General features: G+C 42.8%; 1 protein-coding gene across 1 annotated transcript in view; it reads left to right on the top strand.

The window, feature by feature from the left end:
- Positions 1–2,684: 2,684 nt before the first annotated feature.
- LOC306920763 (ras-specific guanine nucleotide-releasing factor 1-like) overlaps positions 2,685–25,847 on the top strand; it is a gene marked incomplete at both ends in the record, with an annotated part of 41,302 nt that continues 18,139 nt past the window's right edge. The window contains 8 exons of the mRNA XM_079497629.1: positions 2,685–2,966; positions 13,542–13,648; positions 13,830–13,977; positions 16,141–16,233; positions 18,348–18,601; positions 22,533–22,612; positions 24,063–24,256; positions 24,505–24,614. Of these exons, the coding sequence (XP_079353755.1) occupies positions 2,685–2,966; positions 13,542–13,648; positions 13,830–13,977; positions 16,141–16,233; positions 18,348–18,601; positions 22,533–22,612; positions 24,063–24,256; positions 24,505–24,614 (1,268 nt within the window). The remainder of the gene's footprint in view (positions 2,967–13,541; positions 13,649–13,829; positions 13,978–16,140; positions 16,234–18,347; positions 18,602–22,532; positions 22,613–24,062; positions 24,257–24,504; positions 24,615–25,847) is intronic.

Below are 25,847 nucleotides of genomic sequence, written 5' to 3'. Positions count from 1 at the left end.
TAAGATTTACTAAATCTAAGTCTCTTAATCAGGTCAGTACAGCTGTTTAGAACATCATGAATTACAGTTTAGGCCAGGGCAATGATTTTTCTTGTTTCTCTTTTTCCCCCCTCTGGCGAATCCGACGTTTGCTAAATAATCTGTCTCCTCGCTAATGGTATACTAATGTGCAGTTTAATCTACCCTATTTTTAGGCCTCTAGCCCTCTACCATTTTGCTTTCAATATTGCAGGCTAGCAATTTATCTCTGCCTAAACTGATGAGCCATTTTTAACATCAAAACACTGTCTTTTCCAGTCTATACCGTCGAAAACCTGGTTCTGAGAGATGTAGGCTACAGTGATTCTTGATTATCATTCCTTTATAAACCGAAAAACTAAAAAAATAATTTTGGAAGGAAGAAGACACACTCCAACATCCTGCATGTTTATTTAACTGTACAAATTGGTCAATTTTACATTTAAAAGACTTAATTAACATTTATCATATACAGTGAAGGACGCATGATGAGCCGAGTAACCCCTGGGTCATCTAGGACAGGAGTTCTCAATGTTTTTGGCTCGGGACCCCCAGAAATGCTTTGGCCCTGATCTAGGACAGTTGTTCTCATCCTTTTCAGGCTGTGACCCCACAAATTAATCATATTTGAACTGGGGATCCCCACCCTGACAAGCACAAGCAGAATTGTAAGAATTGAGGCAATACATTTAGTTTAACTCAGTTCCACAGATAAATATTGTGAAAACAGCAGATCTACAAGCTCACAATGCCTCGCAGTGCTATAGGCTTTTTTTCCCCTCATTTTTTTCTTTCTTATATCACTACTGCCACCATCTGGCGGAGTCAGGTTAGCATTTAACCACAAACTGAAACTGAAGAGACTAGTGTGCTCAGGAGCATACTAGTTGAAGAAACATGGCTTGGCTTTAAAACCACATTTACAACATGGCTCCCTTGAGAACCATCAGGGTTACAATTCGGACATACTGTATGCAATGAAAGCCAGAGGCAAAGAATGCTCTGAAGTCTGAATTTCTTAAATGCAAGTCAAAGCTCACTGCATATCGGGAGCCACGGGTGATTTTTAACCTGCATCACAGGTTAGTCTTTACCGGCCACGCAGGTCTGACTAACGGAATGTCTGACTTCTGGGCAGTCCCCAGTGCCATTACCAAATCTGACTTATGGGCAGTCCCCAGTGCCATTACCAAATCTGATTTATGGGCAGTCCCCAGTGCCATTACCAAATCTGACTTATGGGCAGTCCCCAGTGCCATTACCATGACTTATGGGCAGTCCCCAGTGCCATTACCATGACTTATGGGCAGTCCCCAGTGCCATTACCATGACTTATGGGCAGTCCCCAGTGCCATTACCATGACTTATGGGCAGTCCCCAGTGTCATTACCATGACTTATGGGCAGTCCCCAGTGCCATTACCATGACGTATGGGCTCTGGTTAACAAACTGCCCTCCCACACTGGGCATTTTGGTATAGAGCACATCCAAGCTTACATTTCTACAAAAACCTAGGTGTATGCAAAGATGATTTTAAACTGATAGTGGTAACAACTGATGAGGTACTCAAAAAACTATTCTTAATATGTAAACGTCATGACATCAGCTTGTGACTGCAACTTGTTCCTGTTAGTTAATGGATGACTCTGCACTGCTGGTCTCAGCCAGGAACAAACTGCAGGTTGCAAAGGCCCTCAGCTCTGAACTCGGTAGAATCTGCACCTGGCTCGCTGATAACAAACTATCATTACACCTATAGGAAAAACTTAATCCATTCTAATAGTAATCTCATTCTCAGCAAGGCAGACGGCTTTGATATACCCATTCTGCATAATGTGAATACACATTTAAATCAAGCAATCAATCAATCAATCAATCAATCAATCAATCAATACAAGTGATCTAGGACAGTGGTCTAGTTGAGCTAATTCACATATTTTTACTATCGCCTAATTGGTACTTATCTCTCCAGATTTATATGTCCCCCAATGGCCCTGCATGGCCATGATTATGATGCTGCTTATGTTGTTGATGATTTGGAATCTCTGTTCAGAGGCGTGTCACGTGACTGCGCTTCCTCCAACTCCCTCTGCTGCTCTGCGTGAGTGCGCGCGCGCGCACGGACACTTCAGAGTTCAGTCCTCATGATGAGCATTTGGGGGGCTCTCCTCTCCTGAAGAGCGTCTTTTTCAAGCAAAGGTGTCGCGTTGATCGGAGTCGGACTACAGCTTGTAACGATTTGAGCGCCGTGGAATGACTGGAATCTAAAAGCAACAACAACACGCCAGTTTTCCTTTTCTTTCTGTTTTTTTTTGTTTTTGTTTTTACCAGCACGTTTTGTAATAAAGCGTGAAGATAGAGGCAGGGCAGGAGGCAGTTTTTACAAACCCGTCAACTACTGTGATGAAATCGGAAATTTTCTAAAGAACATGTAAGAATCTGTAAACGACCCCCCCCCCCTCCGGTGGGCCCTATTGTAAACAAGTATAAATGCTTTTATGCGGTCGTCCACTCACAGTTAACAGTTTTGTATTGAGTTGTGCTTGAATGTACTGTGATTCTGCAAACTGTTAATAAATATTTCAATCAATCAATCCTCCCACCACAGAATCCTTTATTTTGGGGTGGGGGGAACCTTTTTTGCTTTTTTTTGCTTTGTTACCAAAATGCAAAAAGGGATGCGACTCAATGACGGCCATATCACCTATCTGGCTCTGCTGGCGAAGAAAGACGGCACCCGGCGCGGCTGCCTGTGCAAGAAGAGCTCGGACCAGACAAAATGGCACGCCAAGTGGTTCTGCCTGCTGCAGAACATGCTCTTTTATTTCGAGAGCGACTCCAGCTCGCGTCCCTCCGGGCTGTACCTGTTGGAGGGTTGCGTCTGTGACCGCGCGCCTTCACCCAAACCCCCGTCACTCTCCTCCGCCAAGGAATGCCTGGAGAAGCAGGTGAGGACGGTTGTTGTTGATCGATCACCCAGGGCTATTGATCACATGCACGCACGCGCACGCACTGACTGCATGCACACTGAGGGGGAGTGCGCTTTTCGGATCGAGATGCGTTCCCCTGCTGCGCGAGGAAACCCCCTCTATTATATAACAACCTAGCTCTGGTCCATAGCTCTAATGCGTCGCAACGCATTAGAGCTATGGATCAGAGCTAATAACAATCTATCTAATGTTTTTTTACACTGTAGAAATCGCAGTGATTTCCTCAAAGAGAGCAGGTCCATTCGGTTAAATGTGTATGCTAGTTATAAATGGATAATTGCGAGGAATCACCTAGGTTATATAAGACATATCATAAGTTGTCTTATAGCTTAAACGACTCTTATTCTGGTTGCTAAAGTCACACCATGATTGCATGTGACTGCATGCCCATTCATTATTATTATTATTATTATTATTATTATTATTGATTATTATTAGGCTATTATTATTATCCCACAGAAATTATTCCAGGCAGTGATGCTTATAGTTCCTTGATGTTATGTAATGGAATCAGCCTATGATTGCCTCAGTTTGGCACCATTTCACTATCATCTGCCACCTGCCTTAAAATATATTACATAATAAAATGACTAGTGGCTCAAAATGAATGAAACATTAAATGTTCAATTCATCATTGTACATTTTTATCATCCTCATATTCAATCAAGGATTGAATGAAGCTTTCTTTTATTTAGATTTCATGGAATATGTGTGGATCATTTTATGAGAGCTCAAGTTCAGTTCTCTAAGGCTAGAGGGTTTAAATGGTTAATACTGGATCCAAACTTTGCAGGTTGCCATCTTGCGGAGGAAAGCTGCCCGTTTCCCCCTCACTTTGACGTATGGATTTAGTTCCTGCTCTTGATATTAATAGCATCCCTACCTTGGCAACTGCAGCTCCACAGTTTAGCAGCTTGAAGGGTCGTTTGATAAGCTCTCAGTCATGATGGCCTTGTTAAGCATAGACTGTGCACAAAACAATGAATAAAATAATGGCTCACACAAGCCGGTAAGACACTGTACCACTGTAGGCATATACTGTTTTTGGACTACTGTGTTGTGTCGCACAGAGAGAAAGTAATCTGGAAAACAAATGCACATTAAATTAGGGATTTTCAACCATTTGAGTTGCAAGGGCCCCCAATTTGAAGGGGGTTATAGGTCACTGACCCCGCCCCATTTGAATTGTCTATTTTATTTTTCTGGGACTCCAATCTGCACTTATTTTATTATTATGTTATTATTTATTATTATTTAACTGAGAGTGCACAAATGATTAAGGTTCCATTATTACTTGTGCGAGCAGAGCGTGCGCAATACTGTTTTCGGCTGCGTATGTCGCTGACACCCTCGGCCAATCGGGTTGCTGCATGCGTATACGTCGGTGACACCCTCGGCCAATCAGGTTGCTGCATGCGTACTTCGGTGACACCCTCGGCCAATCAGGGATTGTGAATTGGTTTTGACTGACAATAGAATTGTTATACTTCTTTGCAACACATCGTAATTTGTGGAAAGTTAATTAGGTGTATAAGAACACCTTAAGGGCCTTTCTCGGCCCCACCCTTCTCCCATTGTTTATATTGTGTTTAGGATCCAAGATGGCCGCAGCACCAGGAGGGGGTGGGGCGGAGGTGAGTGGGTGGGGTTGACATATGCCCTTACTGAGCTGCATTCACAAATTCAATACGTCCGTCTTGCGTTTGTCTTGTGTCTGTGTTTAATGGCCGCTCCAATGCATTTCCAATGCGTATATCTATTCTACGTCTGAGCATAAACATGGTAACGCCCCGCCTGCCTCTGATTGGCCTACCGACACTGCCCCTCTTGCTTGTCCTCTGAGATGCAAGGGTACACCGTGGTGGGAAATAATACAAGTACAAGAGAATGGCAACACACGACAGTAACTTGTAACTTTAATTTTTGTAGAAGAGGCAAACTAATATTGTTTGTGACGTTTGCTTTGATTGAATAATTGATTGAACACGTATGTACTATGATTTGTTTGACTGTGTTCTAAATTAAAGTGTTAGTGTTGATTATCGTGTATTAATCTAATTATAGTAAACTAATACTATTATACTAAAAAAGATAAAGATCAAGCTATTAATCTAATTATAGTAAACTAATACTATTATACTAAAAAAGATAGAGATCAAGGGAAAAGAGACCTTTTTACAGTACAATAATGTTTAAAGTTTACACATGTATACAAATAAACAGGCCAACGGCATAAACAATATTAGTTTGCCTCTTCTACAAAAATAAAAGTTACTGTAGCGCGTGCCAAGCTGTCATTCTCATGTATTATATTGTACTCGTATTATTTATTTATTTCCCACCACGGAGTAACCTTGTGGCAGACTATCCAGCATGTATCTTCCACCTCGGCGGAAACTCTGGTAAGGCCGGGGCGTTACCATGTCTATGCTCGGACGTAGAAAAGATATACGCATTTCCAATGGAAGCCCATATGGTTTGACCAAACATTTTGTTTGATGGGGGGGAGGGGGGCAGAACACATCCATCAAAGCTGTGTTCAAACACAAGTCAGGTGTCTTGAATGCAGCCCAGTAAGGGCATATGTCGGCCCCGTCCGCTCACCTCCGCCCCACCCCCTCCCCGTGCTGCGGCCATCTTGGATCCTAAACACAATATAAACAATTGGAGAAGGGTGTGGCTGAGAAAGGCCCTTTAAATGTTTGTTTATGGGTTTAATCTTTATTTGTTATAGAGGAAGGGACATTAAGTTGACAAGAGTCAGAGATAAGTTGTGCGCTCTGCTCGTGCACAAGTAGGCCATGCATGGCCAACTTCTGTGCAAAGCAGCTCGACAGATTTCTAGTTTGGTACTATTTTCACACTGATCAGTAACAGACCCAAAACCGTACATTCAGCCCTGGTGGTCACCGGACCTGACATTGAGACACAGTGCACTTTAAAGAATGTCTCCAGCAAGCTGGATGTCTCCAACATCCACCTTTATTCACGGAATTGAGATGATTTGATTGGCTGAGCAAAGTACGTATTGAGGATAAAAAGTGAGGACGCAAATTGTGATTGGCCGGAATGAGATGATGATTTATGATGCATGATGATAAGAGCGCCACTCACTTCACACGGGTGTGATTTTTGAGGGGCGCTATAGCCCCTCCCTACAGTATATTCAGCAATAGTGTAGATTTTTGTCCTAACACAAACATTAATGATGAGTTAATGAATAAATTATGCTATGAGGTTGTTGCTCCACATTCCTAGATGGCATAGTGATGTGTCCGAGAACAGCATCATATAGTGGCTCTAACCAGCCCAATGAATAGCAGTTACAGATACACATCCAGGCTTAGAGAGCATTGGCGTAACAGCCTCTATACCTTTTAGTTATTAAACTTACCTGCCTGAATCTTGTGGAGTTGCCGGCACTACACAGCCACCTCATGACATGTACTGGTGTGAGCCTGAGGTACTGTAATGTTGATCTGACTTGATATTTTATATATTGTATTTATATACCGCTGTCTTTTATATTTTGTGCTGTTTTCTTTTATACGGACCCACAGGTCTGAAATAAGGTTTATTATTATTAAATGCCTTTGACAATGAATGGAGAATTTTCGTCATATGTAGACGAGCAAATCGGCAATTTTGTCCTACACAAACATTAAATGCCATTGACAATGAATGGAGAATTTACGTCATCGGCTAGTTGAACTATTCAAAAACGTTTTTCAAAATTGTAAAAAAAGGTTTTAGGGATAAGGGGTTTAGCATGGACGAAAATAGAGACCATTGTCTATTGGCTCAGACACTATATGACGTAAAATATTCCATTCATTGTCAATGGAAATGTAATGTTTGTAGGACAAAGTTTGTGAACATACAGTACACTAGCTGGATATAGGAGGGGCTGGCGCCCCTCAAATCTTTTTATAATAATAAAAATTACAAAATATATTGTAATAATAATCGTTATAATAATAATATAAGAGGCAAGGTGGCGCAGTAAGCAGCCTGCTCACTCCCCATGCATTGAAGGAAGCATGAGCTCAGTTCGGGACTCTCCTCAGGTTGACAGAGGGAGAGTAGTGCCAGGATTACAGTTTAGGGCCTTAGGCAATTGGCATCGGGTGAAAAATGGGTTACATATTCATGGGATAAAAATGTAAATAAGAAAAAATCACACCTGTGTGATCATTATCATACATCATATATCACATATCGTGCTCAACCAATCAAATCATCACAAATGTCATTCCGGCCAATTACTTTTGGCGTCTTCACTTTTCTGCTCTGACTTTTATCTTCAATATGTACTTTGCTCAGATAGTCAAATCATCGCTATGGGGTGATCAGACAATCACAAGACAATTTTTGTGTTCACACAAACCCGGATAGCTAATCACGGTTATGAACTCGATACCACGGTATGCCTTACACAACTATGGCGGTATTGCGGTTATTGCACCCAGCCCTAAAATAGATGCCAATCTATTAATCTAACTGCCACCCCTATAGCTGCCACTACCATGCTTATTTTAGCCCCCCCACCCTCTCTCTCTCTCTCTCTCTTTCTCTCTCTATTTCTCTCTCTCTGTCATTGTATTCTTTGGAGTGAGCTATTAAAAAAACACGCTCATGTTAAGTGAGGGGCGCTCTTATCCTCATACATCATCATAGCCATGGGTTCCAGCCTGATTTCCTGCGTTCCGCTGATCTGAAAATGTCACTTCGCAACTCAGTCTGGACAGTCTCCTAATCTCCAAGGTAGGCAGGACAAGGTTGAAATGGAACCGTGGCTTCTGATTGGTCTGTGGTGCGGGTTGAGGAAAAACACCAGTTTGACGTTGTATCAATGCGCACTGCGCAGCTATTGCTGTTGTTCCTGTAACGTCCCCATTAGGCCTATTCACTAAACTCACCCCACACAGCCATATTTTTGTTGTACTATTGAATCTGACAGTGGACTACTGAATCTTTTACCTTTTACTGTAGGTTTTTACTCTCAAGTGAGAAGCATGGACAGAGTGGCACTGGCTGATGCAGTGGTGGAAAGTAACTAAGTACTTTTTAAGTACTGTACTTAAGTACATTTTTTTTACTTTTACTCCACTACAATTATTTGAAAACTAGTTACTAGTTACTTTGGCGATTTTAATTTTGATTAAAAAACATACATTAACCACTTCAACCTATACATTTCGGCCATTTGAAAATAGCCGATCTACAATCTCACAATGCGTCGCGTTGTAGATCGGCTATTTTCAATAGATTTTGTACACATTTTGAACTTGTGAAATGGGACATTCTGCAATATGAGTATTTTTACTTTTAGTACTTAAAGTACATTTTGATGCCGATACTTTGTACTTTTACTCAAGTACATTTTCAATTCCATACTTTTACTTGTAACGAAGTACTTCTAAATTGCAGTATTGGTACTTTTACTTAAGTAAAACAATTGAGTACTTTTTTCACACTGGGCTGATGACGTATCAGCTACTACAACAGTTGACGTTGACAGCCTCTGTCCAGACCTTAGAGTATGGTCCAGACTGAGTAGCGATCGAGTGACAATTCAGAATCATGGAACCCATCATCATACACCACATTTCGTGCTCAGCCAATCAAATCATCACATAGGTTGCGTGGTACTCATTGGGCATGGGCACACTTGAGCCGACAGCCGCGGACAGACAGCTGGTGGATGGAAAAGAAGCTACGACCCCGCAAGCTGACTGCCACGACGGACAGATTCCCGGAAACGCTCTCCTCCGCGGCAGTCAGCCGCGGGGGTGGAGCTTCTTTTCCATCCACCAGCTGTCTAAAAATTCGGGAATGACGTAAAACACAGCTTCTTCTGTCCGCGGCTGTCGGCTCAAGTGTGCCCATGCTGACAGACACACAAAGCTGGGCATAGGACTTTGGAGGGTCTAGCACCCCTCCAAAATAAAATGTGTTTTATTCTCCATTTAGAAAGAATGTATGTTTAGAGCCCACAGTTACCATGCAACTATTTGCATGTAAAAAAGCGTGTTTGAAGATGTGGGGGCAACCCGGGTGAAGATGTGGGGGCAACCCGGGTGAAGATGTGGGGGCAACCCGGGTGCCCAGAGACTACAGTGACTTATTTTTGTCACAATCGGCTATTTTTGGCAAATAGATTTGGTGTAGGCGGGAAAAAGTGATGCAAGCTAAATTGTAACTCAAGTCTGTTTTGCACAACTTTTGCCGTGTGAGTGGCTACCCTGTAATATAGTTTGGCGATATGGTAGACTGGAACAGACCGCCGGCAGAAACTAGACTCACCTGCAGCAGATGAGCCTGATTAATTACCTAGAGAGACGGATAGAGAGAGAGGAGTGTGTGTGCGTGTGTGCGTGTGTGTCAATTGAATAAGGCTGCAGACCATCAGTAATTAGCAGCTAGAGAGAGAGATCACAGCTAGATCCGTTCGCGCTACTGTATGCCACAATTGAATGGGGTTTTACCAAGGCCCCAGTGAGGCTCTCCAACGTTGAGGCGCTCGGCCGTAGTGGTAAGAGGAGGGACTGCAGGCGGACCCGTGGATTCATGACGAGGAAACCCCGTGCAGCTGGGCTTTAACATTGAGCGCTCGCTCGGGTGCACTTCCGCATTTGCCAACAAAAATTTGGTTGGAGCTATCGCGCCGGTTCAGTCTCTATCCTTCTTTATACTCTATGGGTTTTACCCAGACTTAGTTTTTTCTTCCTGGAAATAAAAACGTCTTTGTTTCCGAGGCTAGCGATATGGTCAGGGCCGGATTTACCCTCCCAAGGGGAGACAAAATTTCAGGGCCCCCCTGGGCTGCGCATATAATTTTGGGGTAGCCAGCAGCCCCAAAATAGAAAGGCAGGCAGGTAGACAGACTAGTCGCTGAATGAATGCAGCCACTAGTAGCCATAGTGCACTAATGCAGTTTTACAGTAAAATATTTCACAATGTGCTCTATAAAATCCCAGTAAGAGAGATGAGCAATAAAGAAAGAGTAAAGCCACTATAGCGCAGTTGCCAGTTTTACAGAAAAATATTGGGGGTATTTTGGTGTAATTTTGGGGTACCCAGCCCCCAGAGAGAGAGAGAGGGGGGGAGGGGGGAGAGGGAAAGAGACGGATGCACAGCGACATTGGCAGGGGTTTCCACAGCTACCCCACAACACAGCGTCACTGTGCACTGACAGCAGAAGCAGAAGCTCTCAATGTTTTAACCATAATACTAAATATACAATAACTAAACATGAATCTCACTTGAATTGGATTGCAATACTTTACAATTTCAAATCATTAAAACGGGGGCCTCCAGTCGGGGGCCCCCGGGCTGCAGCCCACCCTAGACCAATGGTAAGTCCACCTCTGGATATGGTGAAGACTCAATTTGTGTAATTGAGACACAACTAATGACAATAACATAAAATGATGGCTGTCAACCAAATTGGGTATCCTCAATGTGCTCCCTGAGCACAAACACATCTTCTGAACCAATCTCATCACAAGCTGCACACAAACTTGAAACTAACCATGTCTCTTCTTCCAGTGGAGTTCTGCAATCTGCAGATTGCTGAGTTTTTATGAACTCTCCCTTCCCAATGTGGCACACACAGATACATATGCCCCAGAATCTGACCAGTGTCAACCTTTTTATGTCTATGACCATAAAAGGATAGAGACTGAACCGGAGCGATAGCCCCGCCCCCCGCTATTCATTTCAGTGGAAGTTGCTCAGTGGCGTTTTGAAGCACCCGGAAGAACCGTCTACTTCCGCATTTTTTCGATTTGGGCACCAACATTTGGTGCCCAAAATGGGAATTTCAAACGAGCGCTCAATGTTAAAGCCCAGCTGCACGGGGGTCATAACTCCACGGGTCCGCCTGCAGTCCCACCTCTTACCAGTAGGGCCGAGTGCTTCAACGTTGGAGAGCCTCACTGGGGGCTTGTCTATGACGGACACCTTAGAACAGTCTTAACAAGGTGATTGACGTCAGCTGGAGGAGAATGTCTGACTGGAACTACAGGAACCATGGGCTATTGTAGTCCAGGAAGAACTGACATTCTGTACCATGACGTCACAGTCACCGAAATCATGTTAAAAATACAGAAACACAGAAAAAGACAAAACACACCAACATCATGTTTATTATGACCTCAACTTCATTAAAATGGGGTTTGGGAACTTTTGGTGCAAAATCTGAAAAGTTGCCCTTTACCTAAGACCACCGTCAGACCACGTGTTGAGAATGAGAACCCAGTGGGCAAAACATGTTTTGGTTTGTGGAAATCAGTACAGTAAGTGGAAAAATGCTTGACTGGCAGGGATATGTGGTCTCGATAGCTGACGGATAATGTCTCCATGGTTAAATAAATAAATAAAAATCTGTCGCCACGGCAGCATGCTAAATATAGCCGCCTAAAAGGCTTGACACGCCAGCTCACAGGAAGTGCGAGAGCCGGGAAGCAAATTTTATTGACAAAGAAAGCCCCCCCGCACTGCCGGCGATGCCGCGGCTCATCAGGAAATATGGAACATTACTCCTCTGCTTCACACATGATTTGCTGTCGGCATTTGGAAGAGGGATAAAAATACAATATATTGGATTTGCGAGGCTCTATTTAAAATACATCAGTGTTACGTAATATCATATGATGCTTTTTCTACCTGCTGTACCAACCTACCTACCTATTACCTGCCTACCTACAACAGTGGTGAACAAAGTACTCAACCCCAGTATTTGAGTCAAATACTACAGTATACAGTATCTAGACAGGCCTACTCCTGATTACATATGAAAGTTTCTCTGTGTAGCATTTGTACTGGAGTAATTGGTTTTCGGTATTCAAAAGTGCAAATTACAAAGTACATTTTCTTTTTAATATCAACAAATTGGACATTTTCCCCAAAAAGATTGTCTAGAAATGTAAACAAATAATAAATAAAAAAAGCCAACTACTGTATGCTGCTATATTCATTTTAAATTTTAAATATGCTTTAGATTAAGAACACAGTTTGCCGGCCACTGCTACAGAGCTGACAATGAGGTTATACTGTATCTTCCCTTCTTCTCTGGAATCCTGCCTCAAAGCAGACCAGAGGTAGAAAACAGCAAGGGCATGTGGTCGCAACAGGTTCCTAACGCCAAATCAAATGGGTTCAGATCTGAGCCAAGTCTCCTGAGGAGGCGCGTCTGAAGCCTGTCCTGAACGGGGTATCCGGTCATAAAAACAAACAAACATCCTTTGGAGAACCACTGATGTGGCTGACTTCGTTCACACCAGGCACCACCCCCCCCCCTGTCCTTGCTGATACACACCCCAAGCATTTTCTTTTGTCCTGATTTATTTCTGTTCTTGTCAGATCGTTCATGGGATTATTTGTGATTATTGTTTGACAGTATATTACTTCACCTTGTTTTATTTTGTGTATTTCTTTTATAGCCAATTATTTTGACCCCATTTTCTCCCCAGTAGTCAATTCCCCACGCACATTTGTGTTGTTACTGCTGTTGTATTCTACTGACTCTCCTGCCAGTAAGGAGCTCCCACCAGGAGGACGTAGAGCCTTTGTCCTACTCCTCCCGCCAAACACTCCCCACTGACATGTGCCGCCCAGCCGTAGTAGGGCGTAGTACGTAGTAGTACATGCAATTGACTATTCACACAGCAATTCGGCTCAAGCGAAATTTGCAACGTTCGCTTTAACTTGCTCGGTGGTGTCTCTCGTAGCTCACGTTCGCTTGAGATGGCGTGCCTCTGTCACGGTCTAGTACGGAACACACCCTAACCCACCCGACTAGTCACTCACTGGTGAAAGTATTGGGAGGAAAAGACACTTCGCCACATTCCCCGAACACGGCACAATTGTGTTCGCATAGACGCCAGACAAAGCCGGTTGCACCACAGTGGATTCGAACCTCGTGGGCAGGCATTTTAGCACTGCACCATCCGAGCACCTACCGCTTCACCTTAATTGTTTGACGTATGGTATGTTTATTCGTTTATTTGGATCCCCATTAGCTTTAGCAGCTAGTATGTACAGCATTGCTTCACATTATTGATTGACAGTATTACTTCACCTTAATGTTGGACACTATAGAGCGTTACAGTTCCGCCCCATTCGAGGGCACCGGAAGAGGATTTCCCATTAATTTTCCCATAGACGTTTCAGAAAGTATTTATTTAAAGACCTGTAAGCCTCAGACAAAGCAAACAAAACATTTTGGGCCGAACAAATAATTAGAAAGAAGAAAAAAGGGCAGGGTACAACACTTATTTTTGCGTTTTTCTTCTTTCTATTATTTGTCCGGCCCCAAAAAATTGGTTTATTGTCATTATTTGTCATCATCCGAGCTTTGTCCGAGGCTTAAATACTTTTTGAAGAAACGTCTATGGAAAAATGAATGCAGAATTATCTTCTGGTGCCCTCGTCATTCTGAAAGCGACGCTCTATTACTTCACCTTATTGTTTGACAGTATTACTTCAACTTATTGTTTGACAGTATTTCTTCACCTTGTTGTTTGACAGTATTACTTCACCGTCACGTTTAACCATGACAACCAGAAGGCTCTCGAGCTGCGGACGGAGGACGTTAAGGACTGTGACGAGTGGGTGGCGGCCATCACACAGGCCAGGTATGTCATGTGACCTCTGACCAATCACCTCTTAAAGGGGCATTCAAAACACTTCTGGGGTGAAATCAATTACAGTATTAACACTTACTGTGTGTGTGCGTGTGTGTGTGTGTGTGTGTGTGCGTGCGTGCGTGCGTGCGTGTGTGCGTGCGTGCGTGCGTGCGTGCGTGCGTGCGTGCAGTTATAGGAACCTGGCCACAGAGCATGAGGGCCTCATGCAGAAGTATCTCCATCTCCTCCAAATAGTGGAGACAGAGAAAACTGTTGCTAAGCAACTCCGTCAACAGATTGAGGATGGAGAGATCGAGATAGAAAGGCTAAAATCGGAGGTAAGTTGCCTTCACAGGTATGGCAATGTTATGCTAACGTGTGTGCGTGTGTGTGTGTGTGCGTGTGAGTGTGTGAATGGATGAATGTAAAATACTGTAGTGCTTTGAAGAAAGGCACTATAGATGTATTTACCATTCCATGATTCAATGTTTTCGAGGGGCGCTAGCCCCTCCTATGCCCAACTTTGTCTGTTTATGTGAACACAAACACGATGATCACTGGATCACCCCATAGCGATGATTTGATTGGCCGGTGTAGGTGGATGGATTATGACAGCTCCGTTCCGCGGCACTGTCGGTTTGTTTGGCAACTGACGGTAACAGCATCTGCCGGTGAAGTTGGGGGGGATTATGTCACTCCACTAGTCCACTGTGATGTATGTTGATGTGGGATGATGCCATGTGGCCCATAGAGCAGGAGCCTATCTCCTGTTTCTGTAGCGTGAGGCAGCCATGATGTACAAGTTAACCCCCCACCCTCCCGCTGGACATGACGCTAGCATGTTGCAGGGACTTTCCCCCTTAATTCTTATCTTGCCACATACGTTTATAAACGTAGCAGTGAAGTGAGGGGCGCTAATATATTAAAGTCTAACTCTATAGGTGATGTAATCGTGATGTAAAACAAACGGTGCCAACACAAACATCAAACGCCATTAACAATAAAGAGACAATATGATGTAAACGACACATTATGATGTAAATGTTCCCTTCATTGTCAATGCGTTTACTAAACAAACTTTGAACTAAAGACAAACATTAAACCTGTGTATAGGAGGGGCTAGCGCCCCTGAAAAATAAGATTGCAATTACAATGCAGAAGTAAATAAATAAATCACGGTCAAAATGAATCTCAATGAAAGGCATTGAGAGGGATGATCAGCTGCTGTACCATGGTGTCGTGTGCCAAAAATAGGCGATCTACAAGCGTGTAGACCTGCTATTTTCGGCACACAACATGCGAGAGCCGCCTGCGGCTTCAGGAAACCTTGTTGAACATGTCTGAGTGTCTTTTCTTATTCTTATTTATGCAGTCCAGCCCAGATCAAACACACATCTCTTTATTATGCGAATAGGCTGTTTCCATTTGAATCCATGTTTTCAATATGCATGCATGAATCAGCTCCCATTGTACTCCATGCTGCAACCTTCACCTGAATATTGTCCCTGTGGGGCGGAAACCTTGTAGGTCCAAAACCGTTCCCTTTGAATTATTATAAAAAATCACACCCGTGTGAACTGAGTGGTGTAAGGTATTATATAGCCTGATCAGCTCTGACGTAATGAAATCAACTCTGACGTAATGAAATCACACCCGGGTGAACTGGGTGACCGTAGCAACCATGCTCATTTTTTGAGCACAGACAGACTAAATAATGAAATCACACCCGGATGAACAGGGTGAACATAGCAACCATGCTAATTTTTTCTGCACTAACAAAGCCAGTTGTAGGAGTGGTTTACACCACTCAAAAACAAAGCCAGTTGTAGGAGTGGTTTACACCACTCAAAAACTATTATATAATATTGAAAATAGCTATATCTACAAGCGTACCACACTCTTGTATGATGAAGTAGGTCATTAATTTACTTTATATATCTTACACTTCACACTTCGACTCTAACCCAGGGGGGAGCTGAGGATCAAACCCGGAACCTTCCGGATCCGATTCCCAAGCAGCTGCTCTACTTCCTGAGCATCTGTCACCCATTGGTCTGAGAGCAGAGGCTTCTTGAGCCTCTGTCACCCATTGGTCTGAGAGCAGAGGCTTCCTGAGCCTCTGTCACCTATTGGTCTGAGGCAGAGGCTTCCTGAGCCTCTGTCACCTATTGGTCTGAGGCAGAGGCTTCCTGAGCATCTGTCACCCATTGGTCTGAGGCAGAGGCTTCCTGAGCATCTGTCACCCATTGGTCTGAAGCCTCTGTCACCCATTGGTCTGAGAGCAGAGGCTTCCTGAGCCTCTGTCACCCATTGGTCTGAAGCCTCTGTCACCCATTGGTCTGAGAGCAGAGCTGATTGTGCAGCTCTCTTATGTAATTTAATTTTACATACTGTGTTGGTTAGTTTTAATGGGGTGTACTGCAAGACCAATCCTAATCCCACACCTACTGACTGACTGACTGACTCAATGAATGAAATAATTCTTGCTCTTTTTCTGTCAGATTGCTGGACTGCTGAAGGACAATGAGAAGATCCAGTCCAGTCCGGAGGTCCCACCCAGTGATGACGACACAGAGATCAAGAAGATCAAAAAGGTCAGCTCTGCCTACAGTGGAGAAGGGCTGAAACTATCCATTTTCTTCTTGGCGATTAGGCTATTGATTACTTTTTCTATTAATCGAGTAGTTCAGAAGCAAAGACATTTTTTTTAAAGAATTTGTTATCCAACCATCCATCCATCCATCCATCCATCCATCCATCCATCCATCCATCCATCTTCAACTGCTTACCCGGAGTCAAGCAACAGTTCCAGCAGAGATTTCCAGTATTCCCTCTCCAGAGCAACATTAGCAACTTCCTCCTGGGGCATCCCAAGGCATTCCCAGGCCAGTGTGGAGATGTAATCCTCCCATCTGGTCCTTGGTCTGCCCCGGGCTCTCCTCCCACTGGGACGTGCAGCGAGGACCTCCCTAGGGAGACACTCAGGAGGCATAAAGAAAATGAGAAAATGTAATAGATATTTATATGTAATAGATATCGGGGCAATCTATCCCAATAGACCGGGCAGCTAGGCAGGCAGCTTGGCGAGCGATCGCCGTGACAACGTGTTTGAACTAAGGCTACAAATAAAATATATTAATAATACAGTACATACATGAATCACATACCTGAACGAACTGGTAATTCTTCCGTTTGGGGGGTTATAATCCACGGTGGCGTTGGCATGGGGATGGGTGGTTTTCCGCCGTGGTTTTTCTTTTTATCCTTTCTTTTTTTTCCCCTGGATTGGAAAAGGACGATCGTACAAATTCCTTGTCTGTGTGGTGACTCTTCCGTCTGTGGGGGCGCTTCATATTATAATTGTAATAATAATTACTTCCGCGATGGTGAAGAGGACAGCCCCTCGATGTAACGTTACTCCTGTTGGTGTCAACGAACCATGGGGGGAGGGGGGGTTTAGTCTTTTTTTTTCCCTTAAAGAAAGTCAGGACTCACATGACCGGCACTGTGAAGTTGCCCGAACGGCCAAGGCTCCAAGAATCGACAGTCCAAGAATGTAGATCTTTGTTGGTATTTTATTTACCTCAAAACACAGAGTGAACGACCCATGCTGGATTTGACTGTGCAGGCAAAAACAATACTTATCGACAATACACTTTCAAATAACAGAAAGTAAGAAATGAACACTTGACAACTAAACTAAGGAAAAACAACAAACCGAGAACTTAAGAAACTGAAACAAGCTATGCCTTCCTGGAAGGCCCTGGCAGCTCTCCCTTGGAGTTGTCTACTTTGTTAGTCTCAAGCAACACTGATCATTTTCCACTCAGGCTCCTTCCCCCAAACATTTCCACAAGCCTCCCTTATATACCAGGTGAGACCCACCCACAATGATTAGTAATTGGACCAATCTACTCAAACAAGGTAAACCATGACCCATGAGTTAGACCAACTATCCAATTACACATTTCCTTCATAGAGTCTGAATGTTTTCCAAGGCATCAAATCAAACACAAAACAATTAAGATAGCATTAGGCAACACATAAGTATATGATGCTACACATAGCCACACCTCCAAGGAGCTTGATGACAGTCAATTCATGAAAGCAGCTGTGCAGTGTGCATTTGTAATGTTCCGTTTTACATTGTGGAGTCTTCTAGTGTCTATAGGGCACGGGTTGCCCCGTGACAGGCACGATCAAACTTCTCTCTCTCTCAACACCACAGAGTACCCCCCCCTCCCAGTGGGGGCACTGGGGGGGTTATGGGGGCTGCTGTGTTGATCACGTGATATCTGGCCTTCCTCATATGAACCAGGCAACGGACCAGGCGAAGAAGCAGCTACTCTACTCCGTTGCTTGATTCAGTGTTTAAATATTTGATATTCATTTTAGCTGCCCCGCCCCACCTATTTAAACTGTAACTTTAACCATGATGGATTCATCAAAAGCACCCGTTACTTTTGTGTGACGCTGTAGGATGATGGGCATTCATTTACCAACAAATAGTTAAAATATGGACAATGATATAGACGGTTTCTGGCCGACGGAAACAAAATAATGGTTTGATGATCTGGTCTGTTCTGTTCTGTTCTCATTTGTTCTGTTCTGTTCTGTTCTGTTCTGTTCTGTTCTGTTCTGTTCTGTTCTGTTCTGTTCTGTTCTGTTCTGTTCTGTTCTCATTTGATCTGTTCTGTTCTGATCTCAGGTCCAGAGCTTTCTGCGTGGCTGGATCTGCCGCAGGAAGTGGAAGACCATCATCCAGGACTACATCCGCTCGCCGCACGCCGAGAGCATGAGGAAGAGGAACCAGGTGGTGTTCAGCATGCTGGAGGCCGAGGCAGAGTATGTGCAGCAGCTGCACATCCTGGTCAACAACTTCCTGCGGCCGCTGCGCATGGCCGCCAGCTCCAAGAAACCCTCCATCACACATGACGACGTCAGCAGCATCTTCCTCAACAGGTGACAGTGGCGACAGAAACTCTATTTTCTTTTTTCAAACAGATTTTTACGCACAAAAAAGGCATACAGTAGTGTAACAACATTCATGAAATAGGATTGCAATGATGTCACGAAGGTCACTCTAGTCTAAGAGATGAAGTAATTAGATTCATTGAGTAATGAGATGAATGCGTATTGGATTGCTAAGACAGCATCTTGGGGTTACATTTTTATTTTATTTTTAGATAAAAGTTAATGATTATGGTCTGTGGTCTCTGGTATAATGCCTCAACTAGAGTAATGATAATGATAATGAATTTGTTTATATAGCACATTTCAAGACATGGTCACAAAGTGCTTTACAGCAGGGGTTCTCAACCTGTGGGTTGCGACCCCTCGGGGGGCCGCCAATTTAAAAAAAAAAGATTTTTTTTGCAACTCAATGGCTGGAAAATGGTAATTAAGAGTTTACAGTACATGGTGCATGCATACACTTTCCTTAATAATTACATCTGGTTTCAGTATTCATTTATGATGTATTTTCTCTATTATTAAGGTTATTTTTGCAGTCAGTTTGTATTGGTGGTGGGGAGGGGGGCGGGACGTAGCCTCATGTTGCGATACTAATATACCACTCCGTTGCGCTGCGTCGGATATTCGGGGCATATGCATATGCAATAGGGGCAGATGAAGTCTGGCTGCGCCAGGCTAGGCGGGACGGGGGTCACGACATGGCCAAAGCATTTCCGGGCGTCCCCAGCCAAAAACGTTGAGAACCCCTGCTTTACAGAACAGGGTAAAACAACAACATAATAACAACTACGGGGTCAAAACAACAACATAATCACAGCTATAACAAGATATCAGTAAATAAAACAGCAAACACAAAATGAAGGCATACACATAATGAAGAACAAAAATAGAATAAGATAAGCAAAATGAATTTAAGAGAAGGCTTTAACATAAAGGTGTGTTTACAGAAGGGATATAAAACATGACACAGACTTTGCAAGTCTTAAATAGTAGTAGTAGTAGAGTAGAACATTCATTGTTCATTATTTTATTTATTATGAAAGTGCAGACTGCATGTAACTCTCAAGTGACTTATGTTTGATTATGTATTTGAATGTTGGTACGTAAAATCTAGCAGAGAAAGGGGTGCTCAATGTCCTTTTTTTCTTTTCTTTTACCTTTTTTTTCCTCCATCTGTATTTTAAAGGTATATTCAGTGATTTTACTTAATTCAAATATCACTTATTTTTTCTTTTTTCCTGGATAATCCTCCCTACTATAGAGTGTGCTGACCATATAAGGAGTTCCTCCCTGTCCCCAGTGAGCCCCTGGGGTCAAAAAACCCTAGTTTCAGTTTTGGTGGCGGGTGGCAAAGCCTTCATCCAATCAGGATGAGAGGGTCCTTCCTCCAATCATGATCGACTGGGGGCGGGCCTTGGTGCACATGCTGTTGGCCTGTTGCACTTCCCCCCACTGTAGAGCGTGTATGTGCACATTTTGTTACCGGGGCGGACTGGGTGGTTTTCCAAATCACCCAAATCACTGAATGCTCCTTTAACTGGAATAGTTCCATTGAGTGATTGAGATTAAACATATCCTGTGCAAACCTCCACCAACAGAGCTCGGCTGAAGGACAAATGGTAAATGTAGTGAAACTAAAACTGTTGTTATATTAAGTGGATTCTTCAATATTTAAATGGTATAATAGGAAAACAACAAATTGATTTGCGCTCCTTCATGAATGTCACCTTGAGGCTTATTCTATCAGCCGTCACAGATTAGTTACGGCTGATAAAAAAATGTATTATCTTTTTTTAAGACTGAATCCAAAGGGAACTGAAACTAATTAGATTATGTTACTGATCTATTAGTGGATTGTATTTCTGGTTAGAATTTTAACCACATAAACCCTCTATACATCATTGACCAGGTTCCCCAGGGGTCTATACTTTGCCCCCTCCTCTTCCCCCTATACAATACACCAAATATAACTGGTGAAAATAGACAATATACAAGCTTACAACACTTCGCAAACATTTTTTGTAGATTGCCTTTGTAAAGGTTGAAGTGAGTGGTGCAACTCCGTGTGGGGGTCCCCGGAAGTTCCAGACCCACAGGGTACTGGCCCGCATCTGAAACGGAAGAGAAATGACAGAGTTACCATGCGGAACATCCAGGGGGCCGGGCCGGTTCCGGCGAGCCGCTCCACGTCCGAAACGGTTGAGAAATGACAGAGTTACCGTGTGGGGACCCCAGGGGGTCCCTCTACTGTACTGTACTGTACTGTACTGTACTGTACTGTACTGTACTGTACTGTACTGTACTGTACTGTACTGTACTGTACTGTACTGTCACACCCGAAATACAGTTAGTGTGTGTGTGTGTGTGTGTGTGTGTGTGTGTGTGTGTGTGTGTGTGTGTGTGTGTGTGTGTGTGTGTGTGTGTTAGGCTGCGCAACAGTGACACTTGGTTGTGAAAAACAACCACGTAATTTTCGTGCTCGGACAGACCCAGCCAGGGACGGACACAGCCAGCCAGCCAGCCAGCCAGCCAGCCACCCATGGACACACATAGCTCCGTAAGGGAGTGGTTGCACCACTCAAAAATGGACAAGTCCAAGAATACCATTTAGGGCGTTTTATTTTCCCCCAAAACTCCCAGAAAACAGTTCTATGCAGCATTATTAACATTGAGGCTGTGAACAAACAAAAACACTAAAGACTAAATTTACAAAAAAAGACAAGACGAAAATTAACAAAGATACGGTAACAGGCTAAATAAACCCCTCCACAGCTCTCCCTGGGTGTTACCTGGTTGTTGCCCAGTACAAGCCAAAACTGACCCTCTGCATCTGTCATTTCATGACATGAAATGCAGCTCAAAGTGCTTTACAGAGCAATGACGGAAAAAAAGAAAAGAAAAACAAGGCATAAAACAACATAAAAAAATAGCAGTAATGCAATACAGTGAGGACATGAATAACAATAAAGAATTTAAAAGATCAACTAAAAGCAAGAGTGTAGAAGTAGGTCTTAAAAATGTCTACAGAGGCCACTTGTCGAAGGTATAGTGGGAGTTTGTTCCACGCCATCTGTCCGTAGAAGCAGAAAGCTGCTTCACCGTGTTTTTTAGTTGCCATTTTTTAGCCATTTTTTATCGAGCAAGCCAGCTGTGGAGGACCTGAGGGGGCGGTTTGGGACATATCTAGGCAGGCATACATGTAGGTAGGAAGGTGCGAGACCATCGAAAGCTTTATAAACTCATGTAAAATCATTTAAAAATCAATCCTAAAAACAACCGGAAGCCAATGCAGTGAAGCTAAAACTGGAGTAATATGTTCTCTCATCTTAGTTTTAGTTAAAACGCTGGCTGCCGCATTTTGTTATTTGTAATCTGTCAGTTGTTTTCTTTGGCAGTCCAGCCGAGAAAAAACAATGCCGTGGATCAGCGTTTTTGCATCGTCCAATGACAGATCTGATTCTGTCATTGGCTGCCTCTGATTCTTGCAATAAAATAGACAATCTTGGTAACATGTGTGAATTCAAATTCAATTCAGAATCAATAATGACCCCCAAGTTCTTTACTGTACTGCCCTTACCTAATTATATGGGTCACAGTTTTTTGGGTAACACGAATATTTAGAATTTAATTATTTATACAATTTCATGTGCCACATCAAGAGAACATAAAAAAAGAGTTCTTGAACAAGAAGAAGAAACACCCCTTTCCCCACTCTATCAAGAGGATCACCAATAGAGAGGTCCCAATCAATCATAATTAAACACAATCCCACCCCCCAGAATATGGACACTAGGGTCCCCTAACGCAACTGAGAACCACTGGATTACATTATGGAAGTAACAGTCGCGGACCTACTGTAAATGTGGAGATGATATTAGAGATAAATACTGAGCAGCATGTCCGCCTGTTTCTGTTGCAGTGAAACCATCATGTTCCTTCACCAGATCTTCTACCAGGGCCTGAAGGCCAGGATAGCCAGCTGGCCAACACTGGTGCTGGGTAAGGCCTCACTCACACCTTTCCATCTAGCATACAACATTGATGCATGCTTGTTGTATGAATGTTGTGAGTGTCATGGCCGCCCCAATGCATTTCCAATGGAAGTCACATGGTTTGATACAACATTTTGGACTACACGCTGTTGTATGGCTTTCGGCTGTGTTTCGACTGCCCCCCTCCCCCTCATACAACACAAATGTCAAACCATGTGACTCCCATTGGAAATGCATTGAGAGCTTACAACAAGCATACATCTCATACAACAAGCATACATCAATCTGTTGCGACCGTGTGAGTCGCCCCTAAGACCAGTGATGGAAGAAGTACTCACATGTTTTACTTAAGTAAATTTACAGTATTGCAGTATCAATACTGTAATGTAGAAATACTCTGTTACAAGTAGAATTCCAATATTCAAAATGTACTTTAGTAAAAGCATTGGCATCAAAAGTACTCATTGTGCAGAATGTTCCATTTCACAAGTTCAAAATGTATACAAATCTTTTGAAAATGACATGCTCGCATGAGCTTGTAGATCGGCTATTTTCAAATGGTCGGAATATATATATAGGGCTGAAGTGGTTAATGTATGTTTTGTGATAATAATCTAAATCTGCAAAGTAACTAGTATCTAAAGCTGTCAAATAATTTTAGTGGAGTAAAAGGTATTAGTATTGAAAATTGGAAATACTGTAGAAAGTTTTAAAAAATACCTCAAAATTGTACTTAAGTACAGTACTTAACTTAACTAAGTAAATGTACTTTAAGTTATTCCTTTCCACCACTGGGTAAGACAACTATTCTTTAACAACTTAGGGCAGTATTATGCGTGTCTTAAGTACCAGGTCTTATTACTTAACTTAAGACCTGGAGGCGTGATCAATGCCATTTGGCTATTCTGAGTGGCCAAACAGCATTGACCACGCCTCCAGGTCTTAAGTTAAGTCATAAGACCTGGTACACGCATAATACTGCCCCAGAATCTTTCACCACTCAAACCCTACATACTGTACAGTACTTTGTCGTACAAGCGAACACGCAGTGTGAACTTGTAGATCAGCTATTTTCAGATCAGCTATAGTGTGTCATAATATGATGAAGTATAAATAAGTCTTTAAGTGAATACACGGTCGGCCATGTCCATGGCCACAATCCACCCACCAACGATGTGCGATGATGTGTAGATTGTGCACTGTACAGTATATGGGTGTGTGTCCCTATTTGAGGATAATCTAGGCACACAGACAAGGCCACAGACAAAACATGGACGTTGAACTTTATAGTAGATATGGTTCTGGAATAAGATCACTAATATAACAGCTACAGTATGAGCATTATAAAGCATTTTTTTCATGTTTGTTTAGAGTACAATGTTTATTTATAGGAGTGAGGCATCCCTTTCACACGAGTGTGATTCTTTACAATGCACTACAAATTCTACTCTCTGCAGCCGACCTGTTTGACATCTTGCTGCCCATGCTGAACATATACCAAGAGTTTGTGAGGAACCACCAGTACAGCCTACAGATCCTAGCCCATTGCAAGCAGAACCGAGACTTTGACAAACTGCTCAAGCAGTATGAGGCCAAGCCTGACTGTGAGGAACGGACGCTGGAGACCTTCCTGACCTACCCCATGTTTCAGGTAACAAGATACCTAATCTATTTCATATTTTAAGTCCCTGTTTGCGTTTACGGAGCACATCACACACATATTCAACCTTATCTTGAAATAATTGGTTCTCAGTAATGTTCAGGTGTCACAATTTCTTTATTTTTATTATTGCAAGAACAACTTGGAATCCTCATTGCTGATGTCATTGGTAGACAGGTTTCTGAACTGACCATAGGCTGTCTGTCTGTCCCTCCCTTTGCTTGTGTTTGTTTTGTTAGATTCCTCGTTACATCTTGACGCTGCATGAGCTGCTTGCTCACACTCCCCATGAGCACGTAGAAAGAAACAGTCTGGAGTATGCCAAGTCCAAACTGGAAGAGCTCTCCAGGTAACCAGCTTACAACAACTACCAATAACCAATCAATTCTTCAAACAATCATCCAATAATCAATCAACCCAAAACTCTATAGAGCACCGAAGTCCTGACGTCACTGTCAGTAGAGGGCGTCAGTCCCCAGGTTCGTGTACTTTTTATTTGCATTGTAATCTCCATAGGGGGATTTTAGATCGCCTCATATAAGAACTGTGTTTGAAAAATAAACCGATCACCCCGGCCTTTTCACTCATATGGATATGAAGCATCGACTGAAGGTGGAACTGTACAAATATACCCAAAGAGTAACAAAATAAGCGTTAGAAACGATTCAAACAACCCAGAGACTACATTTCCGGGTAGGCAGGGTGGCTGCATCTGCCTGTCGCACAACAGAAACTGAATGATAATTACGTTTATTACGTATTTTTATTTTTATTTCATTGATATTTAATGTTTCGCGGTTAGTACGAGTCGAGTCACCACCAGTTGAGCTTAAGTCAACGAGGAATCTCAAATATATATCAAATATGAATGGACATCATTAACGACGCACAGCCACTCCCCTGACAGAAAGGCCGGGGTGGTCGGTTTATTTTTCACAGTTTTTTAGTGTTCTTATTTTCACAATAAGTACACAGTTCTTATATGAAGCGACCTAAAATCGTCCTATGGAGATTTCACTGCAAATAAACAAATACATGAACCTGTGTATAGGCGCCCTCTACTGAAAGTGACGTCAGACTTCGGTGCTCTATACTATCCTATTATACAATCCCTGTACGCCCTGCCATGTTCCTGATGCCAATGTTGGTCATGTTAAAGATGGCTATTTGGAGCATTTTATTTTGTAGTTTTATTTTGATTTTTATTGACTTTTGATATAAAAATACACTTAAATGAAAATGTTCCCTTTTTTGGCATCCATTGTTAGGTATGCCCATATGATGACCACGGATATGGTCTAAAAGTGTGAAAAACTTATTTTTCATTTCACTAGGTCTTTAACACATGTTGCCATGCTCATTCACAACTGCTGTTGAGCTTCAACTGTTTCCATTTCCTCTTCCGCCTTCCGCTGTGAGTACAGTACGACTACAGTAAGAGTACAGTACAGTACAGTACAGTACAGTACAGTACAGTACAGTACAGTACAGTACAGTACAGTGAGTACAGTAACAGTACAGTAAGAGCACAGTACAAGTACAGTAAGACCACAGTAAGAGTACATACAGAGTACAGTAACTG

The sequence above is a fragment of the Electrona antarctica genome, assembly GCF_951216825.1.
Source record: "Electrona antarctica genome assembly, chromosome: 3".
Lineage (NCBI taxonomy): Eukaryota > Metazoa > Chordata > Actinopteri > Myctophiformes > Myctophidae > Electrona > Electrona antarctica.
Note: the sequence above shows the minus strand (reverse complement) of the source record. Positions and strands in the feature narration are given on the sequence as shown.